This window comes from Fusarium verticillioides, chromosome 2, assembly GCF_000149555.1.
Source record: "Fusarium verticillioides 7600 chromosome 2, whole genome shotgun sequence".
In the NCBI taxonomy this organism is placed as follows: Eukaryota; Fungi; Ascomycota; class Sordariomycetes; order Hypocreales; family Nectriaceae; genus Fusarium; species Fusarium verticillioides.
The window spans coordinates 2,768,596-2,787,882 of record NC_031676.1 but is presented as its reverse complement, the minus strand read 5'-3'; the positions used below and the strand labels follow the sequence as shown (position 1 = coordinate 2,787,882).

Sequence of the window (19,287 nt, the reverse complement as noted above, 5' to 3'; positions counted from 1 at the left end):
GTGCCTGCCACCACCCACGGCCTCCTGCCAAGCTTCTCACTTAGCTGGCAACCTCGGTTTCTTACATTCTTCGAACTTCACTCTTTGTACAAATCGAAAACATGAGTCCCCTAAAGAAACTCATTCTTCTGATCCTGTTTATCTCTTTTATGGTGTTTGTAGCCTTTTTTGGCCGAATACCTGCTCTAAGGTTCGTCTTGCATTTGTCTCGTGTTCACCTACCTAACCTAAAGATATTGACTTGGGATAGACGGACGCCTATAGCCGCACTGCATAGGTTGATATGGATGCATATACCCAATGTGATCGCCAGGGTAGATCAGGTGCTCACGGGAGGGAGAGTATCGAGCTATCTATCCCGGTTTAGTAACATGCTTCTGCATGAGCGGCACTGGACTGTTGTGGTGAGTTGTATTGATATCCCTTCCGAGATGGCAGCATAATAACAGTTCAGATTTTCTTCATGCTCATTATGGTTGTGGGCGAGTATATGTTTATTCCTCAAGCGTGGCCCAAGATCGGATCCTTCACGAAACTCATTGTCGTGGTCACCGTGCTACTGCCCTACCTATTTCTCTACCTGGCATGTGCTGCTGATCCAGGCTACATTACGCCCGAAAATCACGCCTATTACATGTCGCTCTATCCCTACGACCACACACTTTTCCACCCGGGGCACATGTGTCGGACGTGCAAGTTTCTTAAGCCTGCTCGTTCCAAGCACTGCAGTCTGTGCAAACGTTGTGTGGCCAAGGCTGATCATCATTGCGTCTTCATAAATTCATGTGTTGGGTACGGAAACCAGCACTGGTTCATACTCCTACTAATCTCTACTGCATTTCTGTGCACATATGGTGGCTTTCTTGGACTGTCAATTATTACGGTACGAGTTCAGAGGTACACTCCTGGCTGGTCTGTATGGAAGCCTCGAGGTATGACGGCCAGCCGGTATTTGGCTGGTTGGGGTTGGGGCATTCAAGACAACGTCAATATGGGGGCCTCATCCCTCCTTGCAGCTCTGACGTCCCCATTGGTTTGGGGGTTGCTCCTGTACACACTCTATCTCGTTTATTGTGGTACTACGACAAACGAAACTCTTAAATGGTCGGATTGGAAGGAAGACATGCGGGATGGTTTCGCATTTCGTCGGTCTATGCCAGCAAATCGCCAGAAGAACGAACGAGCTGAGCCTCGCTTCACACGCTGGCCAGTCGAGGTCCAGCAGGTAATTGTCACTACTCAGGATGGGCAGCCTCCCAAGGATGAACTTCGGTATCCTGGAGAAGGCGAGTGGGAGAGGGTTTGGAACTTGAGCGATGTCGAGAACTTGTACGACATGGGACTGTGGGATAATTTGGTCGATATATTTGTCCGCGACTATGGGTTTGGGAACAAAAATGACGAACCCAATGCCGAAAGACGGCGCAGGCGGTGATAACCTGTATATAGAGTGAGTGAGCCGTATGCAGACGATGATCTGCAGGCTGACTGCGGGATCCAAACCCCTGTCCATGATGTCCAGGGCCGAGCATGATTGCATCTGTGGGCTACAAGTTCGCTATTGTGAGCCCGGACGCTTGGATCAAAGAGAACTTTCATCCATGATTAATCGAATTTATCAAGAGTGAGCTTTCGGCAGTGAAGAACGGCTCTCTTGTCTCGGAACCCGAGCCATGGATCAATGACTTCCCGCTTTATGATATCAACCGGGCATTTATTCATTTCAACCAGTTTTCTCAAGAGCCTCCCTATGCTGCAAATATGTCCCTGCTACCACCCAATGGCTTGGCTATGGTTGGCCATGCCAATTGCTTTTCAACCAGCAGAGCTGATCAATTCTACCCTGGTGACGTTGGAACTCTTCATACTCGAGAAGTAGTTTTAGTGGCCAATGGCTCAGTGGGCAAAGGTGACTTTTATATGACAGAAGACCCAGGCGACTGGCATCGAATGGAGACGACCAGCACCAACTGGTTTGATCCGCCTCAAAGAGCCCTGGTTGAGTATCGGCTCAATGGGTCTGGGAGTCTTCAGATCCAATGGGCAAAGAAACCAAACAAATCTTCAGATTCGTGGAGGATTCCGGTAGAGCATCGGTCCTTGTACAAGATAGAGCTCGCAACCGCCGAAGTGAGAAGATACGTTCGAGACCAGAACTGCAGGTTTCTGCCACGGGCGGCTCTCTCGTTCCTTTCTTTCAGAAATGACACTTTTCGAAAAGTCCATCGCTGCTGTGATGCCATCCTGGGGTAACATAACAGCCACAGAGCGCTTCAACATCTCGGACCTGATGCCACAGTACGACGTCTGCCTACATGCAACAACCTAAGAATAAGCATTAGATTCACGAGAAGAGATAGAATACATTGCTAAAACTACATTCTATTAGAATAGTATCAGTTGAACTGCTAAATGTGCAAGCTTCCAAAAATTACCAGTAGGAATTCAAGAACCGGGAAGCTTTAATCCAAATCATTGCAAGAAGGTTCTAGGATGCCGAGCTTGCCAGTGATGAGAGTCTGAAGCGTGCTCTAGCTTTCCAGAACGATGTAGTCAAAGGAGACATCTGCTTATGCCACAGCCTTGAGTCGGAACGCACTCACCTGGTGTGTTTGCTGTGTCCGCCAAAATATTTTCCTATTTGCAGAGTGATAAGTACTCTTTAGTACTCAACAGTCTTGATAGAGTGCTGCAGCAGGGGAGGAAGCTCCTCCCGCTTAGCAAGTCCCATGCGCACGCAGTCACCCCAGAAGAACATGACCCGATCCTGGGCGTAGCTCAAGTAATCGAACTCATCAGGACTCAGCAGGTCTTCTTCCTTGATGGTTTCGTCGAGACCTGGGATCTTGGCCTGCACAATGCCCCATGCGATCCAGTGAGCATGATTGGCCGGGCGCCACTGTCGAGTCTCCTCCAACAACTCTCGCACGCGCTGGTCGCTTCGTTCGTCGTTGGCCCGTTCCGCGGCGCTCCATCCTCCTGGTGGTACTCGCGCATCAAGCATGAACTCGACTATGGAGCTTGAGCTGCTCGCAGGAGGGTTGGAAGGTGCCGCAAGTGGCGTAGACATGGCGCTCGACACGTTGCTATCAGATGGCGCCAGTCGAGGGGTGGAGTTGCTGCCTTGGAACCGAGGGCGGTGATCGACATAGGCCTTGATGAAACGGCGTTGCTCATCCGGGGTGGGATATCGTCGCACATCGCACGCCCAGGGCACCGTAGCATCATGGTAGTTGTATGTCCATTCGTTGAAGTGATTGGCAAACTCAAGACCACGAGTATTAGGGCCCGCATATTCAAAGTCAATGACGATGAGTTGCTTGTGTTTGTTGGCAGCCTGAAGCAGGGGTGACTTTTCGTCATCCGGGCGAATGCGGAGGATATTTCCATATTGCGTCTGGAAACCTGTTAATGAAGAACTCTTAAGGCGTATTGTCATGAACTTACATCGCTGTGGGCAAAGACGAGACTGTCCTTGATCTCTCGTTGGCCCCCCTTGTAGAAACTGTTGAGATGAACTCTGTACTTGGTCATCATGTCCCTGAACTGAGGCCAAGGGGTGCCGCACACATAGCCTCTCGATTTCCAGGCATGCACCACAGAGTCGCGTCGACCGTTTTGGGCTTGAGCTTCCTTCTCGTACTCATTATCAAGGTAAGTTGCGATTCGCTCGACATTATCAAGCCATTGATCCCAACTCTTCCATGTTGCTGGTCCGCCTTCCCTCTCATGTGGGAGCAAATCAATACCATCGTGAAGCTCCCTCATTCGCTTGGCGATCTGACGGGACATGTCGGCATCTCGAAGGTCCGCCGGCGTAAGCGTGATAGAGTCAAAGTACTGCTCGAAACGACCATTCTTGAATGTTCCCAACAGACGAGGTCCGATTTTCTTGCGTGCCAATCTCTGCAGGACTGACAGTTCGTTGTCTCGGTCAATGAGATGCTCTACTTGTGGTCCATAGATGCGTAGAAGGACCTTTTTAGGCTTTCTTTTGCCCTCTGCCTCATCGATTTCCTTCGGTGGCGTGACGACGTAGACAGCGTTGGTCAAGGCACCACTAAGCCTCTCAACGGAGATCTTATCGCCGCCACCAAGGGGAATACGCCTCCATCCTTTGAGTCGCAATGTATGGGCGATGCGAATGATTTCGTTCTTGAAGCTAAGCCAGTATTCCTTCTCCTTATCAGCTTTTGTATCAGCATCAGCTGGATCCTGATCTTCATCATCGGCGGCTCCACCTCCGTAGCTCATCGTCTTAGAGTTGTCAAGCCAGACATCGCAGCTGGGTACAACGGCATCCCCATCGGCATATTCAGTGTCGGAAGAAAGACCACGAAGAGAGGATCGAGATGGGACCTTTCGATGCTTGGGGCGGGATACTCTAGGAGTCAGATGAGGCAGAGAGTTGAGACCCATGTGAGATAAGGATTCCTCCAGAATACGCTGAAGCCGATCAAAAGAAATATCGCTTGAGTCAGAGTCGAGAGAATCGGAGCGAGGCCGTCCATTACTGCCTTGTGCGGGTGCTTGAGGTTCTGGAACGGCATCCGCGACAGTTTCTCCCTTCGTATCCTTAGTTGGCGATTTGGACTTGCGCCTGCGGTGCGTTTTCTTGGACTTCCTCGCGCGTGCCTTGGCCCGTTCATGCTCTAACCAATCTCCGACCTGGGCGAGTAGTTTCTCACTATAATATTGACCGCGGTGGCCATGGCCATGGTGGTGGCTCGAAGAGGGGTTCGAAGTAGGAGGTGTCTCTTCAGGCCGGCTGCCAGAAGGACTGTCGCTGAAGGAAGACCTAGAGGAGTTGTGGGAAGAGGAGAGGGCAGAGGTTTACCACTCAGGCGTCGTCTGAGGTTGGTAGGGAATTGCTTGGTAGGCTGGGAGTCATCCTCGAGAGTTTGAATTTCGGATTCGGGTTCGGCGATCTGGACAGCTGTGGTATATAAGCACTGAATCATTTTGGTTCAAACTTCTGGTAACAAAGCGCAAGAGCTGTATGCAAGACAAGATGCACAACAGATGAGAGAGATATCGGGGCATGATCAGACATGATCGTGGGAGCGAAGCTACAGATTGTGTGTGTTCGGATATAGCATTCTTGCATCTGAACCCACGTCACAGCTCATGAATGCACACAGTGATTTCTCCCTCATCTGATATATTTTTGAGGAAAAGGAACTGCGCAATACAAACGCCGTCTGAATCAAGGCGTTTCGGTCAAGACCAGGTTTCGACGTACCTTTAAGAGAGCCGCTCGAAGGACATGGGCGATCAACGTCATCTTCATTTTTGAGGGCAGAGCGCAATGGCTGATGCTGGGCAGACGAGCCGTTGACCGTGGGGCTCGGCACCGCAGACATGGCGGGGGGAGGAGGTTCTGCTTTCTGAAGAAGGGGTTTGAGCTACCCAAGAGAGTCGCAAGATATATGATGAACAATTTGCGCAGTAAAAAGTGTAGTAGGGAAATAAAGATGAGTCGCGGTGTGAGAAGAGTGAGAGGACCAAGGAGACGGGAAGAGAATTGGTAGAGAATTGAATTGAGGCGTAGGTACGGGTACGGATAGGTACAGATGCAAGATCCCCCTCTCTCCCAAAAGTAGAAAAGCGGCCCAAGGGTCACTGGCTCTGGGCTCTCGGGTGCGGTTGGGGTAGATGCAGAGGGGGTGCGCTTAGCAGAACAAGGGGCTTGGGGTATCGAAACGACTTATTCGTATTGGCTGGTTTATGAGCTGAGGCGTTTGATTGAAGTTTAGAATGACATGGTTATCGTCAAACAAAAAGATAAAGGGTCTCTAGGTCTAGGGAATAAACTATGTACTGAGTGAGGAAGATAAGTGGTGAGTTAACAAGATGGAACTTGACAGAAGCACGAGATAAGACAGTGATACCAATTATATAAAAGGAAAGGTTCACCAGGGAAATACCTTAGTCCACATGATCTGGACCGTAAAATTAGACTGGCTCTCTCTTTTCCTTGCATAACCCAAACGTCACAACATTAACTTTCAAGGAAGAAGAGAGGATTCACGCCCAAAAGAGGCGAATTCTCGACAACCAACAAATGCTGTTTAACTGGAGTTTACTCCAAAAAGCGTCACCGAAGAAAAACAGGAAACATCCAACGGATGCACCCAGTAAAATCAACAGAGACTGTCGGGAGCCCAGCAGTTGAGAGGTTCCAGGCCCGGTCCTACAAGGGTGACGTAGTGTGGCACTAGGCCCTAAGGTGACCTCGGTGGCAGTTTTGGGAAGTGTCTCACATGGTCGCGCTTCACCGCCAAGACCTTCAGGGTCCCTCTGACGATGTTGATATGAATTCTTTTCTTCCTTCCGTGCCGGTTGCTGGTCTGTTCGTATTCTCCGGAACTTATCTTGCCGGCCCCGGACACTATTGGCCCGCTCTCGGGCACCGAAGCCGTGGGGGGGGGGGCTACCCTCGGCATAACGTCGTCCTACCTCTTCCTCTCTCTACTAAAGGTCTCGTGTGGTTGTGATACTGTCATCAAGGGAAGGCAAGAAAATTGAGAACTCCTTTCTAGCTAACAACAAGACTTGAATAAGTTTACTATATCTTAGCAGGCCTTTAGACTACCTTAGTTTATCTCGACACCCTGATTCAACATCAGAAGTTTTCTAGTTCCCTGAGTTCAGGTAACACATCTCATCCATCAAAGTGTCCCCCACGCTCCGACTTCAACATTCTATCTTCAACGGGGTGGGACGAGACAGCCTCATTCTGACAAGTTACACGCTCGTGCTCCGTACATGGTGTAATACTTGCTCACATAGCCTCCGGTATACCCGTGGAGGACAAGACGACTCACAAGTATCACAATTCTTGATCTCTTGTAAATTGACTAAACAACGCGTTAACTAATGAAACAGCACTTAGTAATACAAAGCATAATAGCCATGGCCAGACCTTAAACACGTCCATAAACAAGCGTCCAGTTTGGTAAACTTACAACTCGAATGTGCCCAGACCGTGCTTCTAAATCAAAATTCGTTCTTGAGCCTTCCTTAACACAGCCAGACGTTGTCTCATTTCTGCATGATATTTCTCCACGGCTCTCTGCTTCTCTTGCATCAAGGCTTCGACAGCCTCTGCGATCAACTTAGCCCACTCTGTGGCTAACCAGCTTTTGGCGTTCCAGAGACACTCATCGTCTAGATGTGTCAGTTTGTATCGTGCCCAGTGCTCTTCTAACTCGCCCTTGTCACCATAGGGATTCAACTTGCTGAACTGTTGCCAGATCTCGATAACTCGGTATGCCTCTTCTTCCTCTATCCTGAACCATTCCTTGTGCGTCTTTTGGCAGGCTGTGTTCGGACAAGAGGCGTTCATTTTCTTTCTGTGTAACGTTTGATGGATCAGTGCCTCCATCCTCCTAACAGCATGTGGCATGAAGACCCTGAATTTGTAGACCAGGTCATTTTTGCATTCATTCTCCCATTCCCCCTTCCTCCTTTCAACCTTGTCAGACTTGCTGAACTCGGGGCTTCTTACGTATCCAATTTTGAGGAATCCAGGCTTTGACCTTTCGGCGAAGCAATATACATACCCAGATCCCAACCGCTCCTCCGAAACTGGCCTTGCCAAGAGTTTCACGGTATTATGGACTGGCGATTTCTCCGTGTCATCGAAGGTCATGGAGCGACGAGATCGCAATGACTCCGCTTCTGATTCAGCTTCGTCACTCTGGTCACCCAAGTCATCTACGCTGAGTCTCATTTTCTTCATCATATCGCTTGAAAGAAGGTCAATATCTGTCTGCATCTTTCTGCGCGTTGGGCTCTCCATGTGTCTTTCATTATAGCAGCTCTGGCGAAAAGAAGATCGTGGAGTTTCGCACCCCTTGGTGCTGAAAGCAGAATATGGTGTCGAGGCTGTCGAATATGGGGTGAAGACCTCACTAGGATCAGGCGAGGTGACAGACCCTGGTGAAGTAAGACATGCATCGTTTGTGGGTGTTGGGTATGATAGCAGGCCTGGTGATCTGGAATAAATGTTGCGATATCTCGAACCGTGGTTTCTTGGGGGCGTCCTGGGGATTTCCTTGTCACCCAGTGGGCTCTGCCTAGTAAGTCCAGGACGTCGAAGTTCCCGCTGTGTAGATGTCTGACGGGTACATTCGTCTATCCCCTCATCTTCAGAATCTTGATCTGAACTGGCTCCCCTGTGACTTAAATCGATGTCTTCTTCAATTGATTCAATCACATCATCGCTTAGATAGTCACCCGGATACTCGCCGTCGTCCGTGTCGTAAATGATAAAACATTGACTTTGATCCGGATTTCGTTTGCTCATGCGCGCTGCTCCACGTTCTCGAAGGGAAGTCGATGATTTCTGAGAAGACCGTACCAGCCTTGGATTTTCTTTGCTCTCCGTCTTGAGCCATTTGTAGAACCTCCTAGTCAATAAGGCGTGGGCATAGTCCACGGGATTCGGAAACTTGTCTCCGTCGAACACGAGTGTTTCCGTGTGTATCTTTTCTGGTCTGTGGCAGACGAGTTTCTTGGCCAAGTCCCGGAGAGAAAGATCAATGGTATCCCTTTGGTCATCATCGTTAGATTCTCGAACAGCCAGGGCTTGCACAATTGGCTTAATCAAGGCTCGTCGCCGTTTTGGAAGTGTGTGGAGGCACTGGCTTTGGGTCTCCCTCCCGGCAAAGCAGTCGATGTCTCCGGCCTGTGGGATTCCGAGCGCGTTGTACAGACTGCTGTGAGCCTCGGCAAGGCTGTTCGCTGGACTCATTTCCAGGAGTTAAGACTAGAGTCAGAGACTTGTTATACACAAGGGACCGGGGCATAAAGCTGTCGAGTTGAGGGCTCACAAAGGAAGAGCTTGAGGTGGAAAGCGATTTGTGAGGGAAGTCCTACGCGAGAGTCCTTTTGACACTATTTATGTCTTTCTTCCTTCGCGGAGGCTGGGACATCCTTGATCAGGGGGGTCACGAGCGAACTGTATCGCCTGCAGCTGAGACCGCGATGTGACAACCCATGTATGTGCCCTGGTCCAGATCAAGAACATGGACTATCACCGTATTGGCGAGCCTGGGTGGCAGATGAACAATAACTGAAGGCTTTGAGGAGATGGAAGAAATTGGACTTGTCTTCTCAATCACTTACCACTCTTGTCGTCTAGATCAATCGGCCTTCCAACAGCTCAATCGGCATACCCATTCGAGTGGTCAGACACCATGTTGGTGTTGTTGGTTGTGATGCAGCTCGTTAGCGCCAACAGTATCTGCAACGAGCGGACTTTTGGGATACCTATTGCATGCGTGACCCCTGTTTTACGCAAGGTATAATCAACTCCCTTTCAGCCTTGGTACAAGGTGCGGAAAAAGATACCCTTTCCTGGAAAGTCAGCCCTGAGATTTCGAAATAGGCGACCACCGGATAGATTTGGAGATTTATTATCCTAAATTCTAATGGGAATGCTTCATGTCCTACGCCCAGTGTTCAAAATCCATCTGAGATTGCACAACTTCTATAATCTTGCCTCGGCTGCCTCGAGCTCACTTGGGTACTTGACTCCATCTTCGAGGCTAACTTGATCTCCAATCTCCAGAGGCGGCAGCTTGACGTAACCCTTCGTGTGCGAGAGAGCAGAAAGTACCCATTCCCTGGTGGCCTTGACGCCTTCGTTGTTAAGCGCCCAAACCACAGCATCTACGACATCGTCCACGATGACGGCTGGTTTGTATCGAGGCTCCTTTTCGGTCGATGTCTGTCGCCAGACGCCAGTTCGTACAAGAATGGGCACCCACTCGGTACCATCCTCCGCTTCAAATTCGCTAGCACCCCGGATGTCACTTTCTGGGTTGTCACCAATCATGTAAACGCGTCGAAGAGGGTGGCATTTGGATGTATCATGCCCCGGGCTTTGACCGCGATTGCAAGCCATATCGTGGTAGTACTGTAGCAGCCTGTCATGAGCGTATTTGTACGTATGGTTGGATGGTTTGCCGAGTGCGCTGAACTGCAGTTCTGCTCCGTTGGTAGTCGTTGACCAAACACCTTTGAGTGCTTCCATGAATGCTCCCGTGCCAAATCGGTTCACAGGATAGTTTGTCTTCCATAGCATATCAAGGTTGGAGATCCATAGTCCAGGTTGGCCATCTTGCTGCCAGCCATTGTTGGGCAGAGACTCATTTCCATTTCGGTTCGAAACAGTGCCGATGTAGCCTTGATGAGATATTAAAAGGTCGTGGATGATCTGAATATCAACGGACCAGTCCCTTGGATCGTTCCATATGAAAATGTGGTCAATTTTAAGAGCATTTGCAGGGACATTAGTTGTATAAGGGTCCTTCAGCAAAGGGATTCGCTTGCCATCTGGAAATGGTGTCGGCCTGCCATTGATCTCGCCCTCAATATGCTCAAAGGGGAACACGTCCTTGCACTCAGCGAGGATATCCGCCGGGGTGACAACACGCTTGAACCCGTACCTATAGCAATTAGCTTACCAGATAGCATTTTCTCATAGGAATGATGCTCACCCGAAAGCAATCTGACGAGCCTTTTCAGGATGAGAGCCTGTAATTAAGACAGTGCCATTGTTCTTGACATCGTCACTCCAACCGCTCATTGGCGTGTGGGACAGAATCATCCTGCCTTTTACCACATCGTCGTTCTTGGCGATCTGGAGTCTTTCTTGAAGAGTCTCTGCTTTTTTGTCTTCAGGGACGCAACCGCCGTTTGTCAAAAAGACATATCGGATGCCATTGCTTCTGAGCATCTTGATGACTTTCTCAGCTCCATCCACTCTGTTGCGGCCTTGGTATAGGACCCCGTCAATACTGTCGTTTATCAGCTCCTGGTACACTTCTTGCATTCGCGCACATATGTCTTAAATTGAATAGGAAGTACACAAGACACAGTTCGAAGCCGACTCACTCAAATGCAAAGGCAAACTCGGAAAACAACTTTCGTGCCAGGTCGGTGGGCTCCTCATATTGATTTGGGTTGACACCTAGTGAGCCCTTTGGCTTGGATCGACAAACATAAGAGGTAGTGAATCGCCTTTGTGATATAGCTGAGATTCTCAAGACAGCCGCTGTCGTCGGTGCGACAGACCGTAGCTGCGTCAATCGACGTGCGGCGAATCGGCATTGGCCGAAGACACCGAAGCGTTGCATATTTACCGAAATGCGAAGGATCAAGTATAGGAGAACGTATACGCCAAAGCTCCAAGCTTAGAGGTCTCAGTGAGATGGCAGGCCAAGAAAAGGTGCAGCGACAACGTGTAATGCTCAAAAATTAACTATTAGTTGTAACTCTCCAAGTGTCAACTTGTTAGAGTCATGGTTGATAAGAGGACTTGTCGGTAATATCCACCCACAATTGCTGCGAGCCGAGGATCGCCATAACGTAGTGCCCAATATGTAAATTCAATACCAGCAGACTACGACACAAAAAAGAATGATTCGCGGAGCTCTTCTTTTAATGCAGTTCATGGAAATGTACAGTTGATTGAGTGGTTCCTAATGTCACAGTATCCTTCTATGAGTTCATGATTCTGTTATTACAGTACTTTTACATCACCCGCAATATCTGCTCATCTTACAACCCAACCATGGATGTTCTTTCTCCTTAGAGCCAAATAGCGAATGCTCTATTTCTTATCCCAGTCCTTCATATGGTCCAAGATAAGCGCTGCGGCCTGCTGCGGCGAGTGTTGTCTGCCCAATGCCTCAACGAAATCGCCATCCGGGTCCATCAAGTAAAAGTAGATGCTGTGGTCCACCAAATAGTCCTGTCCTGGCTTGACGTTCTGGGGTGTGCTGAAGTAGACGCGGTACTTCTTGCAGAGCGCCTTGATCTGATCATACGTGCCGGTCAAACCAATGAACTTCTCATGGAATTCACCCAGGTAATCCTTAAGAGCCTTTGGGGTATCACGGGCCGGATCGCAGGTGATGAAGATGGGAAGAAGTGCACCCGGTGCCTTTTCTTCGACAATATCCAACATGGTGGCCATCTTGTCGAGTTCTTCGGGGCAGATATCAGGGCATCGAGTGAATCCGAAGTACACCTAATAAGGGTCAACCATAAACATGATCATTTTGAAACTGCGAGGCTCGTTTCCTTGACATACCAAAGAGTGTTTGCCCTTCATCATCTCGCTGGTAAATGGCTTTCCATCCTGATCGATCAACTCAAAGGTTCCTCCAACTTTTGGTCGGCCCACGCCCTTGGCCGCCTCAGCTATTCTCTTACGCTGCATGCGCGCCTTCTCAAACTCGAAGTACCATACTAACAGGCCGCAGGTACCGACAAACAGAATTCCGGCCTTCCAAGAAAAGGGCTGTTGTGCATTTGTCAGCTCATTGTTTCTTCAATCGCCATCGCATTTCCCCCCAGATCTTTTTTATTCATACCCCATTGCTATATCGGCTCTTGGCCTGCTCAATCGTCTTGTATTTCGTTCGGCGCTGCGTAATGGGCTGTCTCGACTGGATTGGCGCTCGTGGGAGGGTTGGCCGAAGCTGCTTGGGCTGGAGAGCGCTGCTGGACAAGCATCGTTGGCATTGTCTTGTCGAGAGAGATGAGTACACACCCCTCAGTGCTCTTGACGTTGTGATCGAATTCGACATGGTGAAATGACTCAACGCGAGAGTCGATAAGCTCATGCAAAAGCTAAAGAATCTACTACGTAAACTTACATCTTTCGATTGTCACAACCTAAGGTAAGCTCCAAAAAAAAAATACATGGTCCGGGCTTTTACCGGGTTTGTTGGTTCCGCCTTAGTCATTGAGACTCTCCACCATCACTTCTGCCATCGCCAACAGCTTGTCACTTACACCGAAGTTTCAATTTCCGTTTTTCTTTTTTCGATTAGCTTAATAAACTGGCGGTGCTTATATTTCCCTGGAATTGCCTGTTTCTCGGTCTATTATATAAATCGTATTGTGTCAAGTGACCACATTAATTGTATATAAGGGGCAATATCTGCCACTGTCAACACTCCACAATGGAACAAACCACACCAACAATAGGACAAAGCGAAGACTCTCGCTCTGAACCCTTTGAAAATGACACAAAGAGCGAAACAGTTGCCGACAGTACCCCTCAACCTCCGTTAGATGCCCACCCCGCCTCCTCCAACTCACCTTCACATCCTCCTTCTACATCTACAGAACTTTACAACATGGCCGCTCACACAGCTTCAAAGAAGAAAGGCACTGCTTCGACAATTAAGAAGACGCCTAAGCGATCAAAGAAAACAGGAGGGCCAAGGGCGGCGAAAAGAGCCAAACTGCCCGCGCGGTCAGGTTCCGCGGGAGATGCCCATGAATCGGCAGGATCCGAACTCGAGGAATCTGACCATGGACCATATTGCCTATGCCGTGGGGCAGACGACCACCGGTGGATGATATGTTGCGAAAATTGCGAGGATTGGTTCCATGGAGAATGTATCAACATGAACAAAGAGGTTGGCGAAAATCTGATCGAAAAGTTCATCTGTCCACTCTGCACAAACGAAAGCCTCACAACTTTATACAAGAAAACATGCGCCTTGGGCGGATGTAGAAAGGCAGCCCGAATAGCCCAGGAGGAGAAGAGCGTGTTCTGCTCCAACGAGCATGCACAAACATGGTGGGAGCGAATAGTAGCCAAGTTGCCCAAGGCAAAGGGAAAAGGAGGAGTTAACGACCAGCTTACCCAGGAGGAATTCATGGCGCTGCTTCAGGGTGGCCTTTCAGGAACTGACGAAGAAGGGCTTTGGAGGCTGGTCAAGGCACCATTTGCAGGCGAAGAGTCAAATGGTCCAAACGGAACTGAGAAAGGTATGCCGCTGTCGTATCCTACCTATCACGCAGATCGGCTAACAAGTATCACAGAAAATCCCGATCAGACGCACCTCTCTGCGGAGGAGAAAGAGTATCTCGAAAGTGCAGCCGCAGCACGCTTCCACTTGGCCGAGGAGACAGTTCTCTGTCACAAAATGCTCACTCTCTTGGAGTTCGCACACGAGAGACGGCAAGCTGCAATTACTGCCGGTCGCTTCAAAGAAGATATCTGTGGATACGATGAACGTCTCGACAGTATTGGTGCCCGGGACGCTTTTGAGGCGTTTGCAAAGTCGCCAGAAGGCGAGGCTATTTTCAAAGCGTCTCGCATGAGCGATCCTCTAGGAGAAGGCGACGAAGTTCGTGGTATGTGTGAGCGCAAGCGTTGCAAGTTTCATGGTGGATGGTATAAGATGCTTTCATTGGGTCTCAAGCATCAGATCCGGGAAATGGCAACACAGGCCGATGAGGTTGGAGAAGAGGAGAAGGCTATGCGCCAAGCCGCGAAGGATAGATGGAGGCGGAAGCAGTCAGAAAAGAACTGGGTTGAGGTTCTGGATGGTTGAATGCTGCTGCTACTCAGGCGTTGCTGGCGTATATGGGATACTGCTGATTGTTGGGTGCTTAATCATGTCACCATCAAGCTAACTATAGAGTCCTTTTCGAGCAGTCTGGCAGTCTTTATGAGAGGGACTACAAATGTCTACTATTTTCAATCATAAAATCATGAAGGAAACATCTATTCACACCTGGATGCAAATGCTGTACCTCGTCCATAAACTTCCAACAGCATAAAAACTTGTACTTGTTGCAACCACGACGGATCGATTAAAAGGATTTATCATTGAAGGATGGATGTAAGTGAGCATTTCTTAGCCACAATCTCGTTATAATAGGCACTTTCAATGCTCAATGAGATAGTGCTAATATTCATTCGTTTATCAGATGGAACACATCTAACGTTAGGTAGTTCATCATACCTCAGGGTCCATCCATTAAGTTTTGGAGCTAAGCGGACAGGCGGACTACTATGACCGCCACCACCCCGCAGTCAGGGAAAAAATCCTTGTCTCGTCGACCACCAAAAAGTTGAAGAAAAAAAAAACATTTGCCTGCTTATCAAGCAAGTAACAACTCGGAAACGAAAGGGAGCGCCCATAAACTGCGTCACCTATTGCATATTCTTGTCTTGATCCTTCTTCGTTCAACTCTTGCTTGTTTTTTTTTAATAATATCTCTCTCTCTCATCGAACATCACTCGTCGTGCCCTCGTCATAAAATTACCCCGCCATCATGTCGTCTTCTAACCCCCGCGATCAAAAAGAGCCTGTCGATGAAGAGCTCGAGGAGGATATGCTCGCCGCCGAGGATGCCGCCGAGGAGATTGTCGACGATGAGGATCTGGCTATGGACTCCGACAATGAAGAGATTCTGCTCCAAAACGACTCCATCGGCTACTTCGACGAACCCAAAGACTCCCTCTTCACAATCGCACAGCATCCCAAGTACCCCTCCATCATCGCGGTTGGCGGTTCAGCTGGCCAGGAAGATGATGCTCCCGGTGCAGGATGGGTCTTCAACACAGCCTCTGCTCAATCGCGACCTCCGCTTCCTGCTAGTTTCTCGAGCGATCCCGCCGCAGACGCCCTGAAGAGCACCCAGCTTCCCTCTCTATTTAGCCTAGATGGCCACACAGACTCGATCAACACACTTGCATGGACTCTGCCTCAAGGAGATGCCCTCGTCAGTGGTGGACTTGATGGGAGGTTGCGCGCTTGGAAGGCAACCATCTCGAACGATGGCTCTGTCAAGATGGACTTCCTTGGTGAAGCACAGGAAGTGCCTGAGATTAACTGGATTGCGCCATGCCCATCTTCCACCAACCCCAACACCATTGCCCTGGGCGCTTCCGACGGTTCTGTTTGGGTCTACACAGTCGATCCCACAGATAAAGCCAATTCTCTTCAGATCGTTCAGTCCTACTTCCTACATACTGGTGCCTGTACCGCCGGTGCTTGGACGCCTGATGGCCTTCTGTTGGCCACCATCTCCGAGGATGGAAGCTTGTACGTCTGGGATGTCTGGGGTGAGGCTACTGCCAAGAACCTCGTTGGTGATAACGGCATGACTGCAGTGGCTTTGACTGCAGATGATCAGCGTTTCGAGGTTGAGGGTGGTCTCTACTCGCTTGCAATTGACCCCAAGGGCGCTTTCGTTGCTGTCGGTGGTGCCACTGGCGCCATCAAGATTGTCTCTCTTCCACGACTTGCATCTTCCGGACCTCAGCCCCAGGCTCGTGCCCGAGCTGGAGGCAAAACTACTGGCCAGTCAACGGCGACAGCTGGCGGCCAAATTCTCGCCGCACTGCATACCCAATCCGAGAGTATCGAGTCGCTTGCTCTTGTCACAACGCCTAACACACCTCCTTCCACCCTTCTTGCAGCCGGCTCTGTGGATGGCTCTATTGTCGTTTACGACGCCACCCGCCGCTTCGCCGTCCGACGACACATCTCTGGCGCCCATGAGGAACATGCCATTGTCAAGCTCGAGTTCATCCCCAACTCATGGCAACTGACCAGCTGCGGCATGGACGGTGTCGTACGCCGTTGGGACCTCCGAGGCGCTGGTGCCACGAACCCTAACGCTCCCGCAACAGCTGCCGAGGCTGGTCTGCAAAAGGAATGGAAGGGCCACCGTGGTGATGGAGAAGGTGGTGGCGTCTTGGGCTTTGTTCAAGGCGAGACAGGGGAGAGAATCGTCACTGCTGGTGACGACGGTGTTGCTCTAGTCTTTGAAGCATAATGTTTGAAAAGAATCAAAGGTTTTGGGAAATGGTATATAGAAGGAGAAAAGCGTACACGAAAGTCGTTTCTGCTATCTTATGATTACAATGAATAGAAGAATAGGGATGATACCCTGGATATTGGTTGCCACGGCTTGATGGCCTATACTTTGTGAAATCTTGAGTCCCAGAATACGGTTGGCTGGTCAGGTTCGTTATGACACCCATGTCGACTGGAGTGGAAATCCGATGCTTAGCTGTATATGGGCACCTATAAGTGAGCGCATTTGTCGATACCTAGTAAACGGATCTGTAAAAACGTGGTGACCTTTTTCGTCAGTAAATGATATTTGGAATAGCCAGCTATATCTACTATTTAGTAAGTTAACATACAATCATCATCTAGATGGATGATACGTTTGAGAATGATGGAAAGCTGGCTGATCAATCTGGTGATGACATACGTAGCCTGCTTATCGATAAGAGCTGCGAGTTCCGTTGCATCTATCGCAGCGTCTGATTGGCCCGCGCTTTTTCGAATCTGAACCACGCTTGTTCAAAATTCTTTGACCCATGATAGCGAAACGAGATAGCATCATACCCGAGTCTAATTTGCCGTCAACGAGCGTTGCCCTTCGACCAAACACTTCCTCTTCGATTAAATTACGTACAAAATGTTCGGAGGATGTATGTCGACCCTCAATTGAAGTATTGAACTACCAAACTAATCTATCACAGTCGCCCCCCCTCAGCAGTCTCAGGAGGAGATCCGCGCTCTTGAGGCCGACGCTGCCTTTACAGTTCAGGGCGCCATTACCACTGCTGTTCTCCTCTACCTCTGTATGTTTGGTGACTTTTCTTGGTTTAAGATGAGTGGTGCTAACAATGTTCCTCAGCTCCCTTCGCTATCGACCTCGTCGGCAAGATCTTCTAAATACCAATAAACCCGCTTACGACTATGAATCTGTCCGTGTTGTCTTGATAGTGTTATGAGCCTGCAATGCGGTCGGTGGTGCTATTGCCGCGCCATGTACAATATAACCGGTTTAGATGGAACGGGTAGGAAGTCATGATTAATCTGTACAATACATATCCCAAGTCGTGGTAAAAGCCGCGCAACAACATCACTCACGACATCAAAATGCACCATATCCGTTCTCAGTTCCAAAGAGGTATCACTTGCTGTGTCGATATTATTCTTAGACTTTACAAAGAGTTACGTTTCGTATCCTATGACGCCTAGGATGAATACCCAGTCCTGACTCCAACTCTATGTCATCAATATACATCCTACCAAAAGGCAGTTGCTCCGTCTTTACCACCTTTGTCGCTAAACCGTGTGCCCTGATTAAGTTCCATCTATTTTGAGTGCGGGTTCCTGGTCTTCTCCCACTCTGCATAATCTGATGATAGAGCCTCAAGCTCTTTCTTGATATGCTGGATCTGCTTCTCATAATCCTCAAGCACCTGGAAAAGGGTTAGTTGGTTTGTGTGTACGGCGATCGATCCGTCACTTACCCGTTTTGCTTTGGCTTCCCGCTCTGGATCAATACTCTCTCCCTCAGAACCGGTAGGCTTATCCAGCTCCTTGCTGAGCTGATCAGCATAGCCTCGCAACACAATAAGTCGGCTCCAGAGTTCTTCCTCTCTTGCTCCAACAGCTGGGTCTTGAACTTCTCGCTCCAGAGTCTGCAGGCGGCTGCTCAGATCATCCTCATCGCCACTCAGTGCGTAGCCACGGTTGCGGAGCACTTGTATCCGCGCAGCAAGTGCTAGGCATCTTTCACTAATAGTTGTCTGTCGTCGGCGGGCAGCGACCGCGCGAACCTCAGTCTCGAGCTCGTGGCGCTGAAGAATGGCATCCAGGCTGCCATTGATCTGGTGGAGACGAGTGTTGAAGTCGGAAACGGCGCGCTGTTGCGTTTTAAGGCGGTCGGCAACGCCAGCGTAGCCGGAACAAAGAACGGGCATGAACCCTGGGGCTGGCTTGTTCTGTAGGGCTTCCTCCCATTCCCGAGGGTCTTCGTGAGGTTGAGGCTTATAGTAAGGGACGTGGCTCTCATCGACCTTGTTGTAGAAATAGTATTTGAAGACGCAGTTGGGGTTCGCGGGGTCCCATTTCTCGGTAACAAGCTTCATTTGCTCCAGAATCGGCTTCTGATCTATATAGGGGTCAGTCTTGCGATGTAGGGGAACAGCCCTTTCTTGACAACATACGCGGTGTTTCCTTTCCAGGCTGCCATAGCGAGTTTGACAGCTGAGCTTGCGATTGAGATAGAGCTGGCATCTGTTGCGGCTGTGGTTGCTGGATAGATGCGCCGAGTGTGTTGCCTTGTTGCTGTTGTTGAGGCTGGCCTAGACCGAACCCTGTGCTCTGAGTCGGCGCAGTTGTCTGAGCGGGCTGCGGCTGCCCAAACAGCGAAGGCTTAGCCTGTCCAAAGAGCGACATATTGGGTGCTGGTGTTGCGACGTCTGAATCGGGAGCTGTCAGTCGGCAAGCTAAGCTTTGATTGATGAGTTTCCTTGCCGAGACGGAACCCAGGCGAAAGTGGTTGGAAGCTCAATATGAGGTTAATTCTCGTTCTGCGACTGTGAAGTCGTCTAAGACAAGTGTTATCGGCGCTGTAAGACTGAAAATGCGATTGTTTGATTGTTTGCTGTGTTTATTTGGCGGCTTAAAATTATTGGAGCTGAGCAACGCG

At 49.6% G+C, this 19,287-nt stretch overlaps 11 protein-coding genes across 13 annotated transcripts; 5 read left to right on the top strand and 6 right to left on the bottom strand.

Moving 5' to 3' along the window:
• Positions 1 to 101: 101 nt before the first annotated feature.
• On the top strand, positions 102 to 1,435 carry FVEG_04088 (hypothetical protein; the record flags this gene model as incomplete). The annotated part of the gene is made up of 3 exons (XM_018891796.1): positions 102 to 190; positions 251 to 404; positions 455 to 1,435. The coding sequence occupies 3 exons, from the start codon at positions 102 to 104 to the stop codon at positions 1,433 to 1,435; spliced, it is 1,224 nt and encodes a 407-aa protein (XP_018748370.1).
• A 95-nt stretch (positions 1,436 to 1,530) lies between these two features.
• On the top strand, positions 1,531 to 2,329 carry FVEG_15399 (hypothetical protein; the record flags this gene model as incomplete). The annotated part of the gene is made up of 3 exons (XM_018904523.1): positions 1,531 to 1,563; positions 1,624 to 2,096; positions 2,155 to 2,329. The coding sequence occupies 3 exons, from the start codon at positions 1,531 to 1,533 to the stop codon at positions 2,327 to 2,329; spliced, it is 681 nt and encodes a 226-aa protein (XP_018748371.1).
• A 333-nt stretch (positions 2,330 to 2,662) lies between these two features.
• On the bottom strand, positions 2,663 to 4,419 carry FVEG_04089 (choline kinase; the record flags this gene model as incomplete). The annotated part of the gene is made up of 2 exons (XM_018891797.1): positions 2,663 to 3,397; positions 3,448 to 4,419. 2 exons carry the CDS (start codon positions 4,417 to 4,419, stop codon positions 2,663 to 2,665), a joined length of 1,707 nt encoding a protein of 568 aa, XP_018748372.1.
• Positions 4,420 to 4,652: 233 nt separating this feature from the next.
• On the bottom strand, positions 4,653 to 5,363 carry FVEG_15400 (hypothetical protein; the record flags this gene model as incomplete). Its single annotated transcript, XM_018904524.1, has 2 exons — positions 4,653 to 4,936; positions 5,243 to 5,363. The coding sequence occupies 2 exons, from the start codon at positions 5,361 to 5,363 to the stop codon at positions 4,653 to 4,655; spliced, it is 405 nt and encodes a 134-aa protein (XP_018748373.1).
• Positions 5,364 to 6,514: 1,151 nt separating this feature from the next.
• FVEG_04090 (hypothetical protein) lies at positions 6,515 to 9,225 on the bottom strand. 3 transcript variants are annotated; one of them, XM_018891799.1, is made up of 2 exons: positions 6,969 to 9,225; positions 6,515 to 6,860 (listed from the first exon to the last, which is right to left on the bottom strand). In XM_018891799.1, exon 1 carries the CDS (start codon positions 8,756 to 8,758, stop codon positions 6,995 to 6,997), a length of 1,764 nt encoding a protein of 587 aa, XP_018748375.1. In that variant the 5' UTR covers positions 8,759 to 9,225; the 3' UTR covers positions 6,515 to 6,860; positions 6,969 to 6,994. The 3 variants fall into 3 exon arrangements, with proteins under 3 accessions (XP_018748375.1, XP_018748374.1, XP_018748376.1); XM_018891798.1 differs by having other exon boundaries at positions 6,515 to 9,079; positions 9,133 to 9,209; XM_018891800.1 differs by having other exon boundaries at positions 6,926 to 9,146.
• A 103-nt stretch (positions 9,226 to 9,328) lies between these two features.
• Positions 9,329 to 11,310, bottom strand: FVEG_04091 (hypothetical protein). Its single transcript, XM_018891801.1, has 3 exons — positions 10,906 to 11,310; positions 10,509 to 10,808; positions 9,329 to 10,457 (listed from the first exon to the last, which is right to left on the bottom strand). The coding sequence occupies exons 1-3, from the start codon at positions 11,145 to 11,147 to the stop codon at positions 9,497 to 9,499; spliced, it is 1,503 nt and encodes a 500-aa protein (XP_018748377.1). The 5' UTR covers positions 11,148 to 11,310; the 3' UTR covers positions 9,329 to 9,496.
• A 130-nt stretch (positions 11,311 to 11,440) lies between these two features.
• FVEG_04092 (hypothetical protein) lies at positions 11,441 to 12,688 on the bottom strand. Its single transcript, XM_018891802.1, has 3 exons — positions 12,390 to 12,688; positions 12,107 to 12,316; positions 11,441 to 12,043 (listed from the first exon to the last, which is right to left on the bottom strand). Exons 1-3 carry the CDS (start codon positions 12,639 to 12,641, stop codon positions 11,624 to 11,626), a joined length of 882 nt encoding a protein of 293 aa, XP_018748378.1. The 5' UTR covers positions 12,642 to 12,688; the 3' UTR covers positions 11,441 to 11,623.
• Positions 12,689 to 12,787: 99 nt separating this feature from the next.
• Positions 12,788 to 14,556, top strand: FVEG_04093 (hypothetical protein). The gene is made up of 2 exons (XM_018891803.1): positions 12,788 to 13,800; positions 13,855 to 14,556. The coding sequence occupies exons 1-2, from the start codon at positions 12,984 to 12,986 to the stop codon at positions 14,367 to 14,369; spliced, it is 1,332 nt and encodes a 443-aa protein (XP_018748379.1). The 5' UTR covers positions 12,788 to 12,983; the 3' UTR covers positions 14,370 to 14,556.
• A 328-nt stretch (positions 14,557 to 14,884) lies between these two features.
• FVEG_04094 (hypothetical protein) lies at positions 14,885 to 16,739 on the top strand. The gene has a single exon (XM_018891804.1). The coding sequence runs from the start codon at positions 15,097 to 15,099 to the stop codon at positions 16,603 to 16,605; it is 1,509 nt and encodes a 502-aa protein (XP_018748380.1). The 5' UTR covers positions 14,885 to 15,096; the 3' UTR covers positions 16,606 to 16,739.
• A 520-nt stretch (positions 16,740 to 17,259) lies between these two features.
• Positions 17,260 to 17,519, top strand: FVEG_15401 (hypothetical protein; the record flags this gene model as incomplete). The annotated part of the gene is made up of 3 exons (XM_018904525.1): positions 17,260 to 17,272; positions 17,324 to 17,425; positions 17,482 to 17,519. 3 exons carry the CDS (start codon positions 17,260 to 17,262, stop codon positions 17,517 to 17,519), a joined length of 153 nt encoding a protein of 50 aa, XP_018748381.1.
• Positions 17,520 to 17,737: 218 nt separating this feature from the next.
• FVEG_04095 (hypothetical protein) lies at positions 17,738 to 19,269 on the bottom strand. Its single transcript, XM_018891805.1, has 3 exons — positions 18,803 to 19,269; positions 18,104 to 18,747; positions 17,738 to 18,052 (listed from the first exon to the last, which is right to left on the bottom strand). The coding sequence occupies exons 1-3, from the start codon at positions 19,032 to 19,034 to the stop codon at positions 17,945 to 17,947; spliced, it is 984 nt and encodes a 327-aa protein (XP_018748382.1). The 5' UTR covers positions 19,035 to 19,269; the 3' UTR covers positions 17,738 to 17,944.
• Positions 19,270 to 19,287: the final 18 nt, after the last annotated feature.

Coding starts and splice junctions, on each gene's coding strand:
- FVEG_04090 (XM_018891799.1), bottom strand. CDS start 8,758: ATGAGTCCAGCGAACAGCCTTGCCGAGGCTCACAGCAGTCTGTACAAC.
- FVEG_04091 (XM_018891801.1), bottom strand. CDS start 11,147: ATGCAACGCTTCGGTGTCTTCGGCCAATGCCGATTCGCCGCACGTCGA. Junction 10,809..10,905: donor GAGTTTGCCTTTGCATTTGA/GTGAGTCGGCTT, acceptor GATAAACGACAG/TATTGACGGGGTCCTATACC. Junction 10,458..10,508: donor GCTCGTCAGATTGCTTTCGG/GTGAGCATCATT, acceptor TAATTGCTATAG/GTACGGGTTCAAGCGTGTTG.
- FVEG_04092 (XM_018891802.1), bottom strand. CDS start 12,641: ATGAGCTTATCGACTCTCGCGTTGAGTCATTTCACCATGTCGAATTCG. Junction 12,317..12,389: donor AGAGCCGATATAGCAATGGG/GTATGAATAAAA, acceptor AATGCACAACAG/CCCTTTTCTTGGAAGGCCGG. Junction 12,044..12,106: donor TGAAGGGCAAACACTCTTTG/GTATGTCAAGGA, acceptor GACCCTTATTAG/GTGTACTTCGGATTCACTCG.
- FVEG_04093 (XM_018891803.1), top strand. CDS start 12,984: ATGGAACAAACCACACCAACAATAGGACAAAGCGAAGACTCTCGCTCT. Junction 13,801..13,854: donor TCCAAACGGAACTGAGAAAG/GTATGCCGCTGT, acceptor CAAGTATCACAG/AAAATCCCGATCAGACGCAC.
- FVEG_04094 (XM_018891804.1), top strand. CDS start 15,097: ATGTCGTCTTCTAACCCCCGCGATCAAAAAGAGCCTGTCGATGAAGAG.
- FVEG_04095 (XM_018891805.1), bottom strand. CDS start 19,034: ATGTCGCTCTTTGGACAGGCTAAGCCTTCGCTGTTTGGGCAGCCGCAG. Junction 18,748..18,802: donor GCCTGGAAAGGAAACACCGC/GTATGTTGTCAA, acceptor ACCCCTATATAG/ATCAGAAGCCGATTCTGGAG. Junction 18,053..18,103: donor GGGAAGCCAAAGCAAAACGG/GTAAGTGACGGA, acceptor ACCCTTTTCCAG/GTGCTTGAGGATTATGAGAA.